The 14,160-nt window shown below is 50.6% G+C and overlaps 2 protein-coding genes, 2 long non-coding RNA genes and 3 other non-coding genes across 13 annotated transcripts in view; 5 read left to right on the top strand and 2 right to left on the bottom strand.

Annotated features, from left to right (window-relative positions):
- Positions 1-2,439: 2,439 nt before the first annotated feature.
- Positions 2,440-2,624, top strand: LOC146423931 (U2 spliceosomal RNA). Its single transcript, XR_014847272.1, has one exon. It is a non-coding gene; the product is annotated as a U2 spliceosomal RNA (small nuclear RNA).
- A 1,432-nt stretch (positions 2,625-4,056) lies between these two features.
- LOC146423930 (U2 spliceosomal RNA) lies at positions 4,057-4,248 on the top strand. Its single transcript, XR_014847270.1, has one exon. It is a non-coding gene; the product is annotated as a U2 spliceosomal RNA (small nuclear RNA).
- A 1,645-nt stretch (positions 4,249-5,893) lies between these two features.
- Positions 5,894-8,177, top strand: LOC146423927 (uncharacterized). Of its 6 annotated transcripts, XM_085044346.1 has the most exons (5): positions 5,900-5,957; positions 6,137-6,410; positions 7,228-7,265; positions 7,362-7,458; positions 7,896-8,177. In XM_085044346.1, exons 1-4 carry the CDS (start codon positions 5,945-5,947, stop codon positions 7,388-7,390), a joined length of 354 nt encoding a protein of 117 aa, XP_084900472.1. In that variant the 5' UTR covers positions 5,900-5,944; the 3' UTR covers positions 7,391-7,458; positions 7,896-8,177. The 6 variants fall into 6 exon arrangements, 4 of the variants coding, with proteins under 4 accessions (XP_084900472.1, XP_084900474.1, XP_084900473.1 ...); XR_014847263.1 differs by lacking the exon at positions 7,228-7,265 and having other exon boundaries at positions 5,894-5,957; positions 6,137-6,820; positions 7,896-8,174; XM_085044348.1 differs by lacking the exon at positions 7,228-7,265 and having other exon boundaries at positions 7,375-7,458.
- On the top strand, positions 6,565-6,755 carry LOC146423929 (U2 spliceosomal RNA). The gene has a single exon (XR_014847271.1). It is a non-coding gene; the product is annotated as a U2 spliceosomal RNA (small nuclear RNA).
- Positions 6,586-7,443, bottom strand: LOC146423928 (uncharacterized). Its single transcript, XR_014847264.1, has 2 exons — positions 7,360-7,443; positions 6,586-7,294 (listed from the first exon to the last, which is right to left on the bottom strand). It is a non-coding gene; the product is annotated as an uncharacterized LOC146423928 (long non-coding RNA).
- Positions 8,178-8,664: 487 nt separating the features above from the next.
- Positions 8,665-12,114, top strand: LOC146423926 (uncharacterized). Its single transcript, XR_014847265.1, has 2 exons — positions 8,665-9,356; positions 9,653-12,114. It is a non-coding gene; the product is annotated as an uncharacterized LOC146423926 (long non-coding RNA).
- MAGI3 (membrane associated guanylate kinase, WW and PDZ domain containing 3) overlaps positions 10,230-14,160 on the bottom strand; it is a 61,129-nt gene continuing 57,198 nt past the window's right edge. The window contains exons 21-22 of one of the 2 annotated variants that reach the window (XM_085044344.1): positions 13,732-13,821; positions 13,171-13,310 (exon numbers count right to left, since the gene is read on the bottom strand). In XM_085044344.1, coding sequence (XP_084900470.1) covers positions 13,772-13,821 — 50 coding nt within the window. In that variant the 3' untranslated portion in view covers positions 13,171-13,310; positions 13,732-13,771. Of the gene's footprint in view, positions 13,311-13,731; positions 13,822-14,160 lie in introns of both variants that reach the window. The other variant, XM_085044343.1, reaches the window with a different exon arrangement.

Here is a 14,160-nt window from a genome sequence, read left to right as displayed (position 1 = left end):
ACCAGGGCCTTTTACTTTGCTGTTTTTATAACCTGGGGTTTTAATTATTTTCTGACCTGTGCTTGTCCTGGGCTTGCACCATCCTAGTCCAGCTTCTTGCCTTCATTTGCCTTTTTCCACTGCATTTATCCTCGCATGGAAACTGCTAAAAAGTATAAAACAATGACACACACTCCACACCTGAAACACAAATAAATTACAACTATGAAAAATCTTGCTGCCACTTCTATACACTATTCATCACACACCTTAGAATAACCAAAGGTGATGAGTCCCTGACAGGGACCCCGCTGGGACACCCGAGCAGGCTCAGCGGGGCGCGGGGAGGGAGGTGCCTTTGGGGACGAGGCACAGACACGCAGCCCCTACCCCCGGGGACACAACCCGCACCGGGCGGCTGCGGCTCCGCCCCCGCCCGCCCCCGTGGCCGCACGGCCGCTCCCGAGCTTGTCCCTTGGCTTTTGCTCCTCTTAACTCCCCCACGGAGCTTCGTGCTCTCTGTGTTCAACACGCGAATCGCTCCGTACAAACCTCACCTCAGTGCCACCGCGGCCCCAGCGCATCTCCGGCGTCCCCTCTTTTCCGGGGCGGAACCCGAATGCGGACGGGAGGGAGAGCCAGGGGCGGGGCTGTGCAGATTCAACAGTCACAGCACGAAGGGGCTGCTCGGAAGGGTGGCTGTGCAGATCTGCGGGCTTCCAGGGCTCTGTGCTTGTGAAGCGCGGGCAGGGCAGCGGGGAATGCAGCGTGGGAGGAGCTCGGGAACAACGCGGGAACAAGTCCTCGATGAGAGGACTTTATATTAAACGGATTTTTGGGCTCGGGAATTGGATCCGGAGCTTGCTTCCTCCGCTCCGCGCTCGTCCCGGTATTGCCGTGCCTCCGGAAACGGTGCACCCCCGGCGGGGACCTCTGGTCGGTTAAAAACACATTTAAATCCAAGTGAACGTGATTATCCATAGTTAAAGGTAAACAGCAGCTCTCCCGACCCCTGTGAAGCTGCAAAGCTCGGGCGGCTGTGATTCTCTCCTCCCTTCCCCTCGCAGGGTGCTGCGAAATGGCGGCACTTCCCCCGTGCTTTCGCGTGCTATTTGGGTTAAACTCAGGGATCTCGCCGCTTTCTGAGGGGGGTTCCGATTTATATCAGGGTAATAGAGGATACTAATGTTGTTTAAATGAATCGGGGAGGGGATTTGGGGCAGTTTTATGACATAAACACGTGAAGGAGGTGAGCAGCGGGGTGGGGGAGCCGCACGGCTTTTTTTTTTGCAGCTCTTTGATCGCCGATGTTTCTACGATGCAAATTAAAATCTCAATTCTTTTTAAAAACACGGATTTTGTTTATCTGTAAAGTGAAAAAGATGCAGAGCCTCATCACAGCTGCATCGGCAGCGGCTGGGAGGTCCTGGGGGTGACCTAGGAGATCCCCGGAGTCCCCAAAGCCGGAAAAGTCCCTAAAGCCCCCCCGACCCTCCCCGGTTTCCTCAGGAATTTTGGGGGCGATGCGACAATTTTGGGGGATTTTCGGGCGTTCCCCGTGTCCTCCCCGGGAATTCCCCCCTCCCCTGCTCTTACCGCAGCCCCGAGGGTCCCTCTGCCGCCCCCGAAAAGCCCCAGAAAGGGGCGAGGGATCCCCCGACCCCCGCTGTCCCGAACCCGCTCGGCAGAGCGGGCCGGGCCCGAGCCGCGCCTCGTGAGGGAAATGCAAATGAGGAGGCTATCGGCGGGGTTTGCGGCGGGGGGCGTGGTTATGCAAATCGGCATTACCTCATGCCCCGAGGTGCATCCTGGGAGAAATGGGCGGGGCTATGCAAATCGGCATGACCTCATGCCCGAGGTGCATGCTGGGAGAAGTGGGCGGGGTTATGCAAATCGGCATTACCTCATGCCCGAGGTGCATGCTGGGAGAAATGGGCGGGGCTATGCAAATCAGCATGACCTCATGCCCGAGGTGCATGCTGGGAGAAATGGGCGGGGTTATGCAAATCGGCATGACCTCATGCCCCAGGTGCATCCTGGGAGAAACGGGCGGGGTTATGCAAATCGGCATGACCTCATGCCCGAGGTGCATGCTGGGAGAAATGGGCGGGGTTATGCAAATCGGCATGGCCTCATGCCCGAGGTGCATCCTGGGAGAAATGGGCGGGGCTATGCAAATCGGCATGACCTCATGCCCGAGGTGCATGCTGGGAGAAATGGGCGGTGCTATGCAAATTTTAAAACTCGCTCAGCGAACGGCACCACGGGAAATTGAGGCGCGGTCACGAATTTTTGGGGGATTTAAGGCTCAGCGCCGCAGCAGCGCGGGCGGATAGGGCGGCAGGCGAGCGGGAAAGGGCGCGGCAAGAGCTGCGAAAGAGCTGGATGGTGGAGAAATGGTCGCCGTGACTTATGCGTGAGGCGATCGGGGTCCGGTCGGGAGCGCGGGAGGCAACGGGCATCACTTGTCGGCCTTTTGGCTAAGTGTAGCGATCGTTGGTATTAGTTTAATATTTAATACGTGCTCGATGAGGCGACTTTATAGTGAACGGGATGTAGAGCTCGAGAGTTGGATGCGGAGCTTGCTCCCTCTGCTCCGTGCGTCCTCCCGGTGTTGCAGTGCTTCCGGGCACGGTACACCCCCGCCGGGGACATCTGGGTTACAAACAGATTAAAATCAGAAATAGTAGGATTTGCGAAGGTGTCCCGCACTATCGCCCACCCTTTTCTGCTGAAATAGGGCTTCTCCGCCTCCCGAGCTGGTGCCAGGCTCGGGCGGCCGTGATTCCCTCCCCTCTCCCCTCGCAGGTGCCGCGACATGGGGGCGCCTCCCGCGCGCACTTTTTTGGGTTAAACTCCGTGATTTCGCCGCTTTCCGGGTGAGTTTAAACTTTTTCTGAGGGAAATAAAGGATAATAACGTTGTTTAAATGAATCGGGCAGGGGATTTGGGCAGTTTTACCAAATAAATCCGTGAGGGAGGTGAGGAGCGGGGCGGGGAGCCGCGCGGGTCTCTTTTTTGCAGCTCTTCGATCGCGGATGTTGCTACGATGCAAATAAAGATCTCGATTCTTTTTAAAAACACGGATTTTGTTTATTTGTGAGGTAAAAAACGTGCAAAACCTCATCGGAGCCGCTTCGGCAGCGGCCGGGAGGTCCTGGGGGTGACCTAGGAGATCCCGGGAGTCCCCAAAGCCGGAAAATTCCCTGAAGCCCCCGCGGAACCTCCCCTGTTTCCTCAGGAATTTTGGGGGCGATGCGACAATTTTAGGGGATTTTCGGGCGTTCCCCGTGTCCTCCCCGGGATTTCCCCCCTCCCCTGCTCTTACCGCAGCCCCGAGGGTCCCTCTGCCGCCCCCGAAAAGCCCCAGAAAGGGGCGAGGGATCCCCCGACCCCCGCTGTCCCGAACCCGCCCGGCAGAGCGGGCCGGGCCCGAGCGGCGCCTCGTGAGGGAAATGCAAATGAGGAGGCTATCGGCGGGGTTTGCGGCGGGGGAACGTGGTTATGCAAATCGGCATGACCTCATGCCCGAGGTGCCTCCTGGGAGAACTGGGCGGGGTTACGCAAATCGGCATGACCTCATGCCCGAAGTGCATGCTGGGAGAAATGGGCGGGGTTATGCAAATCGGCATGACCTCATGCCCGAGGTGCATGCTGGGAGAAATGGGCGGGGCTATGCAAATCAGCATGACCTCATGCCCGAGGTGCATGCTGGGAGAAATGGGCGGGGCTATGCAAATCGGCATTACCTCATGCCCGAGGTGCATGCTGGGAGAAATGGGCGGGATTATGCAAATCGGCATGACCTCATGCCCGAGGTGCATGCTGGGAGAAATGGGCGGTGCTATGCAAATTTCAGAACTCGCTCAGCAAACGGCCCCACAGAAATTGAGGCGCGGTCACGAATTTTTGGGGGATTTAAGGCTCAGCGCCCCAGCTGCGCGGGCGGAAAGGGCGGCAGGCGAGCGGGAAAGGGCGCGGGAAGAGCTGAGAAAGAGGTGGAGCGCGGAGAAAAGGTCGCCGTGACTTATGCGTGAGGCGAGCGGGGTGCGGCCGGGAGCGCGGGCGGCGACGTCCATCGCTTCTCGGTCTTTTGGCTGAGAGGCAGTGTAGTGCTTGTTGTTATCAGTTTAGTATCTGATACGTTCTCGATGAGAGAGCTCTGTATTAAACGGATGTTGGTGCTCGGGAGTTAGGATCCGGAGTTTGCTACCTTCGCTTCGCGCATCATCCCGGTATTGCGGTGCCTCCGGGCGCGGTGCACCCCCGCCACAGACAGTGCACCCCCGCCACAGACCTTTGATTGGTTAAAAACAGGTTAAAATCAGAAATAGCGGGAATTGCGGAAGCTGTCCCGCACTATCGCCCACTCTTTTCTACTGAAGTAACGCTTCTCCGCCCCTCGAGCGGCTGCCAGGCTCGGGCGGCGGTGATTCTCTTCCCCTCTCCCCTCGCAGGTGCTGCGAGACGGCGGCGCCTCCCGCGCGCACTTTTTTGGGTTAAACTCCGTGATTTCGCCGCTTTCCGGGTGAGTTTAAACTTTTTCTGAGGGAAATAAAGGATTATAATGTTGTTTAAATGAATCGGGGAGGGGATTTGGGCAGTTTTACCAAATAAATCCGTGAGGGAGGTGAGGAGCGGGGCGGGGAGCCGCGCGGGTCTCTTTTTTGCAGTTCTTCGATCGCGGATGTTGCTACGATGCAAATAAAGATCTCGACTCTTTTTAAAAACACGGATTTTGTTTATTTGTGTGGTAAAAAAGGTGCATAACCTCATCGGAGCCGCTTCGGCAGCGGCCGGGAGGTCCTGGGGGTGACCTAGGAGATCCCGGGAGTCCCCAAAGCCGGAAAATTCCCTGAAGCCCCCCCGGAACCTCCCCGGGTTCCTCAGCAATTTTGGGGGCGATGCAACAATTTTAGGGGATTTTCGGGCGTTCCCCGTGTCCTCCCCGGGATTTCCCCCCTCCCCTGCTCTTACCGCAGCCCCGAGGGTCCCTCTGCCGCCCCCGAAAAGCCCCAGTAAGGGGCGAGGGATCCCCCGACCCCCGCTGTCCCGAACCCGCCCGGCAGAGCGGGCCGGGCGCGAGCCGCGCCTCGTGAGGGAAATGCAAATGAGGAGGCTGTCGGCAGGGTTTGCGGCGGTGGGGGGGAACGGGGGGGTGGTGGGGAGGTGGGGGGGTGGTTATGCAAATTAGAATTACCTCATGCCCGAGGTGCCTCTTGGGAGAACTGGGCGGGGTTATGCAAATCGGCATGACCTCATGCCCGAGGTGCATGCTGGGAGAAATGGGCGGGGTTATGCAAATCGGCATGACCTCATGCCCGAGGTGCATGCTGGGAGAAATGGGCGGGGCTATGCAAATTAGCATGACCTCATGCCCCGAGGTGCATGCTGGGAGAAATGGGCGGGGTTATGCAAATCGGCATGACCTCATGCCCCGAGGTGCATGCTGGGAGAAATGGGCGGGGTTATGCAAATCGGCATGACCTCATGTCCGAGGTGCATCCTGGGAGAAATGGGCGGGGTTATGCAAATCGGCATGGCCTCATGCCCGAGGTGCATGCTGGGAGAAATGGGCGGGGTTATGCAAATCGGCATGACCTCATGCCCCGAGGTGCATCCTGGGAGAAATGGGCGGGGCTATGCAAATCGGCATGACCTCATGCCCGAGGTGCATGCTGGGAGAAACGGGCGGGGTTATGCAAATCAGCATGACCTCATGCCCGAAGTGCATGCTGGGAGAAATGGGCGGGGCTATGCAAATCGGCATGACCTCATGCCCGAGGTGCATGCTGGGAGAAATGGGCGGGGTTATGCAAATCGGCATGATGGCATGCTCGAACGTCATCTTGGCAGAAAGGGGCGGGGTCATGCAAATTAAAGCATAATTCCGCATGAATGGTGTTTCGGGAAGAGAGGTGCGGCCATCCAAATTAGATCACTGCGCGCAGCGATCGGCGGCATCATGGCGGATGAAGGTCGGTCAGGCAAACTCTATTACTTAGCGGCGCGAATGGCATCTTGAGTGCTTTATTGGGGGATTTGCAGAGTTTAGGCCTCGGTGCGCGGGGGGCGCGGAGGGGAAATGAGGTTTCAAGCCTTTCCTGAGTCCCCGAAAAAAGACTTTTTTCCCATTTTTCCCCATTTATCCCCGCAGCTCCTCTCAGCCCCGGCTCGGCAAATCCAACCGCATGGTCCGAGCGGCCAAAAGCCCGAACGCGGCACCTTCGCCGTGCCTCTGCCGGCCTGTCCAGCCCCGCTGGCCGCGCCGAGCCCTTGCTGCGAGCCCCAGAATCCATGAAAAAACTCCTGCAGCTCCCGAGCATTTCCGCCTCTCCCGGAGCTCCCAGCGCCTCACGAGCTTCCCGCGCGGCCGGCCGGAGCGGCGGGGTGATGCATATTAGAGACACAGAGCACCGCCGTGATTTCGGGTCAGTGCTTCAGAAACATGTGCTGACAGTGCGGGAACACAGCGGGAAAGAGTCTCTAAATTGCTGGAAAGGAGGTGCGGGGCGGCGCGGGGGAGACAGCGAGGTGTGTGTTTGTCGAGCGGGGTGCCGCCGGGAGTTGGGGAAGGAAATTGTCATCGCCGCTCGGCCGTTTGGCTAAGATCGAGTGTAGTGTTTATAGTTATTTAATCGGTTTTGGGTACGTCCTTGATGAGAGGACTTTACGTTAAGCGGGTATTTGAGCTCGGGAGTTGTGTCCAAAGCTTGCTCCCTCGGCTCCGCACATCGTCCCGGTATTGGAGTGACTCCGGCAGCGGTGCATCCCCACCGGGGACCTTTCGACTGCCAAACACAGACTGAATGCATTCGGAAACACTAAACATCACAAGTCTGTGGGTATTCCCCCCGCGAGTTCCTAGCACGGGCTCGCTGTCATCCCGGAGCTCGCTCTCACGCCCGGTGCATCTTCCCGGCAATGCGGTGCCTCCGGGAACGGCGCACCCTGCACGGGGACATTACAGTAGTGAAAAAGCACAAGGAGAGAGCGGTTGCTTATCTGCTATGTATACTTGTCGCAATATCAGACGTTATTATGTGACAAAAGGTTTGTGGCGCTTCCGAAGGTGCCGCGAAGGCAGCGCTGTAGGTTGTGGATCCCGTCCGTCCTTCTGCCTCAGCGCCCGCAACATCTCGTGCCTTAGCCCCGCCTGTCCCAGGGGCTCTGTTATAGGGCGCTAATAACGGGGAGATGAATAAGTAGGTTACAGTGAAAAGGGACAGCGCAAGTCTGCTTCTGCAGGTGCTACCGGAAATACCCGAATGGTGGAGAGAGCGAGGGTAAGTATGTCAATTCATAACGTATCTTTCTATTCTTTAGCAAGTCAAACCACCTGCTTCCACAGCACTTCTGAGCTTCATTCTCGCTGTTGACAGAAAACTCTTACAGGCCTGTCTGTGACTGACGTGATGGCTGCAGCGCCACGATGGTCCATATCAACAGTGGCTGCTTCTTTCAATTCTCTTTTTTCTGGTATACTTTCTTCTTACTAGCTACTTAAGTCATCTCCTTCACTTGGGTAGCAGCATTTGTAAGGCACTGGGTACTATACTGTGGCTTGGGAATAAATGGCCAGCCATAAAGGTAGTAAACAGCTTTCCTGCAAGACAGAAAATGTTTTCGAGATCTAAAAAAAAGGTGGTTTTAGCCTGTGATTTTGTAATTATGGAACATGCTTCAGCTACTTCACATACAACACATGAAAAATTATTTATTGCTGAAACTCAAAAAGGCCACTACTTCTGCTGTGACACACTGCGGACACCTGGATACGTGTCCTTCCCTAAAAAAACAAGAAATGGACAACAGAAAAACTGCAGGAGTTCCCTACCTCAGGATGGTTTTTTTTTTCTCTTTTTCTTCCTGCTCTTTACCTTCTCATATCTCTTCGTTTTAACGCACATTGAAAGGACTGCAATTATCAGTACGGGGGAACAAATTCTGAAGTGCTGCTTCTCCCTCTTGCTCATCATGTCACAGAATGCACCCAGAAAATACCATTCTATACCATGCAAACTTCCAGGTATGGATACAAATAATAGAAAAACTTTATTAATTACTTTCCCCTACATAACATTGCCCATGCTTGTAAAATCAGTAGGGATACATAGAAAAATTTGCAAATAAGGTCTCTATCAATTGCAGCCCAGAACACCATCACTTTAAATTGCTTAAAAAATACAGGTTTGGATGATGGTACCATTTCTACCATTAGAATGGTACAATGATGGTACCATTTCTACCATTAGAATGGTAGAATGCTACCATTAGAATGGTAGAATGCTACCACTTCTTACATTACAACCTTTGGCAATACTGATCTCAAAACTGCTAGACATTTCTCCAAATATTTTCAGAAATACCAGACACTAAATAAGGTGTTAAGCTTTAAACCTGAACTTAGTTTTTACCTGTGTGTAGACTGCATAACACACATGTGGCCTGCTGAAAAACACTTTAGCGTTACACCGGACTCGTGCGGCTACACTCCGAGAGCTGCCACTAAGTGCACCTCCTAGAATGGGCATGTACACAAATTTGGCTTTCACATGGCCTACAAGAAAGAAATGAAACCTTACTGATTCTTCCAATGCCATCTGAAAGAACACACATCTCTTGTTTTAAATACTGGAGGGTAACTGTCTTAACCTTCCTCCCCTGCACCCTCAGCGAGGCACTGCAAGAGGCTTTGCAGGGTTTATGTTGGCCTCGGCACAAAATGCTTCATGGCTCATATGGTGGGTGACTTTCAGTGTGTGTTCCACATGCTATGCTGCGTAGCCAAGTAAGAGGGAAGCAGGGAAGATGCCCAAATGGATACCTGGGACGTAATTGTTGTGTAATCATTCATTCTAAATGTGTCAGCAGCCCACAACATGCCTCTGATGGAACTGTTCTGTGTACCTTAACTCGTATTGCTGAGACCAATACACCTCAGCAATACTTTGCTCTACTTTGTGTATTTCACAGCTCTCTGCTCAGCACACCTCTGGTATTGGCTTACCCCTAGATGCTGTGGCCTGAGGGGATCCTTCTCAAGGCCTGCTGACAGCACTTCCATTTCAATGTCAGCAGCTTCACTGCTCATCTCTTTGGAACTTTGTGGGAGGATATCACAAATCTGTTTTTCTTACCTGCCCCATACAACAGGCAGAGCAGCTGGGCCCCTGCAGCCTGTGGACACTCACAGGGATGGAAAGATCCACATGGAGCCCCTGGAGGAGACCACACTACAGCAGCCCATCCTTGAAGGACTGCACCCTGTGGAAAAATGACCCGTGCTGCAGCACTTTGCAGACATCTGTTGCTCATGAAATGGACTCACATTGCAGAAGTTTGCAGAAAACAATCTTCCATGGGAGAAACAACAGGTGAACATAGCCCCCATTCCCTGCTGCCCTGCACTGCCTGGCTAGGAGGTAGAGTAAGGAAGGAGGAAGGGGCACAGGGAAGATGTTTTTAAGGCTTCATTTCACTTCTCATTATCCTGATACGAAATTTTTTTAACAATAGTGGTGTCTTTCACGGTTTGGGGCTTTTTTTCTTTTCTGCAACATGAAAATTGGGATGAGGGATTTTCCAAAATTCTTTTCCAAAATTCTGCATTTTGTCATTTTCCGGTGCTTTTCCTCAACATTGAAATTATTGCTTTTTGATTTTTTTTTAGCCCAAGACAACATGGAAGGTTTTGCATTCTGTAAATATCGGGGGAGGAAATCTGCAGGGAGAACAGCTTTCACAAGGACTTCCTCATGTTAATGTTTACAAAAGCACAGAAAGAGAACATTTTAAAGCTTCTGTAACAGTTGCCTTCACCAGCTACACTGGCTTCCATTTATTAGTAATGAAAAGAGAAAAACATGAGGAACTTTTCAGCACTTCAATCTTTCACAGTAGGGTAGGAGGGCAGAAGAATTTTTTTTAAAATAAATTCTTTACAGCTATTTTCTGAGCAAGGAAAAGTTGGAAGATGTAAAAGGACATGACAATTATATATAGCAAAATATACAAATAAATCTACAGGACGAGAACTTGATAGTGATCAACTGTTTCTACAGGAATTAATTAACAATGTTTATGCAATCTTTGTTACATATTTGTTATTTTAACGGGGAATCTAGGACTTCCGATAATAAATTGCATTTCTATTAGAAAAGAGAAGCATGCTTGTGGGTAAAACCTGGATCACACCCCTGGAAAGCCAACCAAGAACCTGGTTTAGACAGTGCAGAACCAACAGACCGTTAACTGGAGTTTAATTTTAATATCTATATAAAAAATAATGAGCAATTTACACATCTCTCTCTAGTCAGAACATCAGAAGTCTGTATAAAGGTGCTGTACAATATACAAACATTTACACCCAGTACATCCATACGTTGCGTAGCATTCCAAGGCCACGTGGCTAAGTCTCATATAGGAAGTACAGTTACACAGTCTGGAGAAGAAGAAATCACACACAGGTAAGACATTATCAGATCACTTTACCATATAGAAAAATAGAGGGCAGCTGATGGCAGGGAAATCATTTCAGCACTGATAATTCATCTGGAATTTAAGGACTTGATTTGTCACTGTACTCAGCAGTCAGGCACAGTACACACAGCTCAACATAAAGCAACCTCTGGGGAACAATACAGGGTATTACCTACACAGGCTACTTCAGAGTATTACGTGTTTCACGGTCATATCCCACCCGGGTAGTATTCCTACATGTCATGCTGCACAGCAAACCTCAATGGCTCACCAGGTGTCAAGCAGTTGAGCTCACTTCACAGGTGCTTAAAGACTTTGGAATTACAAAAGTCTTTCTGTAAAACCTGTTCCAACGGTCAGCTGTACTTGTGAAAAATTCCACTCAGAACTGCCTCACGGTGCTTTGTTAGCCTTCAAAAACATTTAATGTTTCAAAGCCAAAACAACACAGTCACTTGCAAAGAGCAAATCCTATTCATTTGCATTTTGAATAAGTAAAGCTCAACCACTTACTCTTCTTTCTCCTGCAAACTGGACTGATGGCCTCCTTGTACCACTCTTTGGTACTCATTAAAAACCTCATAGGTCAGGAAATAAGCAGTATCACTGAATAAAATAAACACCTTCAGTTCATGTTGCTATTGCACCCATGGAACTGTGTCACTACAGTAGCTTATGGCAGTAACATCCCTCTTTAAAATATCTCTGCCACGACAAACCACAGAGGGTGTGCCTTCTGTACCCTGTGTGTCACCACCGGTCCTTGATCACACATTCACAGCAAAGAGGGGAGACTGCTAAAATAACGCAGGCAAGTACTTCACTGAAAAATGTGCCCTGGCAGCTGAGTCTGTCCTAAGGTAATTTCTTGCCTCTACAGAGGAGAAAACAAGCCATTACAAAGTAGGATTAAATAATTAACTGGGACTTCGATATTGGCTCCCCACCGAGACCGAGGATGACCTGGTGCCCTGAGTGAAACCAAAGGAACTATGTCATTTAACAGAACCCAGACTCATTTTTCCTCTCAAAGATAATTGCAATTCAAATCCCCATGAATGAAGGAAATAAAGGGATCTCAACATGGTCAGAAAAAGCACAATTACAACATTATTTCAAATACCATTTTTAGCTACTGGGTTTGGTATGACATACAAAAATTTCTGAAAATTATCAACATGGCAGCATCAGTGGCTCATTTGCTGCCCTGGAACTCGCAGAACACGCTCACCACTGTTCTCCCCGACCCAGCAAGAACATGCGGGTTTCCAGATGTAAACATGCAACATGCCCTACAGAAAACACCCACTTCAGCCCAAACCTGCCTTGTCTGAAACTGGAATCCACATGGGATGGGGATGTGATCGACTGGGTACAGTACATAGCTTGGCACAAGAACAGGAAGTGAGTCAGGATCACATTGGCAATAAAGGCATTAAATAAGTTTGTTCAGAGCTCACGACACTCAGGGAAGCTCAGCGGTGCGACACTGGGAGCGGCACACGTGGCCTGCAAGGGGACTCGGGGACAGCAGCTCATGGAACAGTTTCACTGAAGCAATCAGAAAGGTCCTTCATGCAGCCTTTGATAATTTAAGAACAAACCAAATACTTTCCCTCCTCTAATCAGTTTCTGAGGGAAAAAACCCCCAAACAAACAAAAAACAAACAAACAAACAAAAAAAGACAACTGTGTGAGAAGAACCAATGCTTTAAATTACACATATTGGAAATTTGATAAAAATATGTTCTAAAAAACAGCATCAGTCAGTTACACCCGTTTTACAGGTGCCCCTGCTGCTGAGGTGCCCTTACAGCCACTGGGGACCCTCCACGGCCCAGGAGTTATCAGCATTTTCCTTACTGGAGAATTCCTCTCGGGTTGGGAAGTTCCCTCTTTGGTTTCAACGGGCAGGTCCACGTGTCTCTCTCCATAATGTCTGTTCAGTAGAAGAGCATCCTGCGTTTCCACCCTCTTTTGTTTCTCCATTGAAAGCAGTGGGATATTGGAAAGGCTGGAGGTTTTGAATCTGCCAGAACCTGAGTCCCCAGAGCCAGACTTGGATAATAAATCGTCCTCAGAGGCATTTCTCCTACAGTAACTGAAAGAAAGGTTATTCCCACCGAACACTGGGTAATGTTGCTCTGCAGAACACCCTTCTGACTTTCCTGGGGTCTTCTGGTAAGGCTCTTTCCTGGTGAATCCTGCTTTAACATCCCTACTTTTCAACTGCTCACCAGTTGCCTTATCACCGCTGGATGTTCTACCTCGGACTGTTCCCGCGGTTTCTGTACTTGCTGGCTCACCAGTATGCCTTTGGGGACTGGCTGACCTTCCTCGATTTCCACTGCAATACTCTTTCTTGTCGCTATTCTTCATCCCTGTTCCTGTGGTTTTAGTCCCACTCGGGGAACTGTCAGATTTATGAGAGAGATTGCTTCTTTCAGGATCCCCTTTCCTGGGGCTGTGGAATCCCGTGCAAGGGTATCCCACGTGAGATCCTGACTTTGCCGGACTAGCAGATCTGTCCCTTTCGGTACCTGTTCCCAAATTGCCTTTAGTGACTCCAAACCCAGGACTGGAGGGACATTCCCATCTCTTCTTTGTTCTCTGGGGAGAACACTGAGTCTTCCTCTCACACTGCTTTTCAGTTAAAGTGCTTATCTTGTCAGGCGCAGTGCTCTCTGCTTGTTCCCGTTCCTCAGACGGCTGAACTCTGGTTAAAGCTTCTCCAGGTACTGACAAATAACACATTTCAGATGGGGAAGCAGAATGGGAAGATGAAGATAATGGTGGCTGTTCTTCATATATTACATTTGATGAAGCAGGACTATACCTATCCCAATCACCTGGAAATGAACAGCAAAACACTGGACTAAATACACAAAAAGTAATAATCGGCAAACTCAGTTCATATCAAAATAAATTATGGACTGCCTGCCATCAGCTCAAAGCTTGATTTAGCCAGATTTCTGTACCGTGTTGTTCTACAACACACCGACAACCCCGAGGATGGGATTTTGGGGAAAAAAAAATCACGCTCACAATGATGGATCCCTACAGGACTAACACGGTCTTGGATCAAAACAATTTTAGGGCCTACACAGCAAAATTGATAATTAGAAAGTCTATAACCTACATGGTCTAATAAAACCAAATGAACTAGAACTGCTATGCTAAAAGAAATCTGAAACAGTGAAAAGTTGGGGTTATTCATAGCTCTGCACTTTAACAATAGGAAGAAATGAAACACAAGACATGCAGATTTACCAAGTCTTTAAGGAAAAACCAAGAAAAGCACTGAAAGCCCTTAATGTTGCTCAGGTTTCACGTAGGGACACAGACTGGAAGGAGCCAAACCTGAAGGAGGAAGAGAAAAAGCCCAGAAGTATATACCAACAAAAATCACAGAGTACAGCGAGCAAGATTCCAATCAGAAATGTGGGATTAACAGCAAGGCAAGACGCCTTTCCCGCTCCACCGCTTCCTTCACCTCATCCTAGGACCCGCTCCAGACACAGGGCTGGCCTGGACATGATACAGAGGTTCCCTTTTGTCTGATTCTCTTTCTCCCTCAATCTCAGCAAATTGCTGTGACCAGCAGGGCCAAGAATGATGTTCAAGGCCCTTTTCTAGCTCTCAAGAGAAAAGAAATGGAGACAGCTCTGGGCAGATTTTTCCCCTCGAATGAATGCCAGT

The sequence above is a fragment of the Lichenostomus cassidix genome, unplaced genomic scaffold, assembly GCF_008360975.1.
Source record: "Lichenostomus cassidix isolate B80296 unplaced genomic scaffold, HeHo_3.0 unassigened_scaffold_chr26, whole genome shotgun sequence".
Lineage (NCBI taxonomy): Eukaryota > Metazoa > Chordata > Aves > Passeriformes > Meliphagidae > Lichenostomus > Lichenostomus cassidix.
This window is presented reverse-complemented; position numbering and strand designations above follow the sequence as displayed.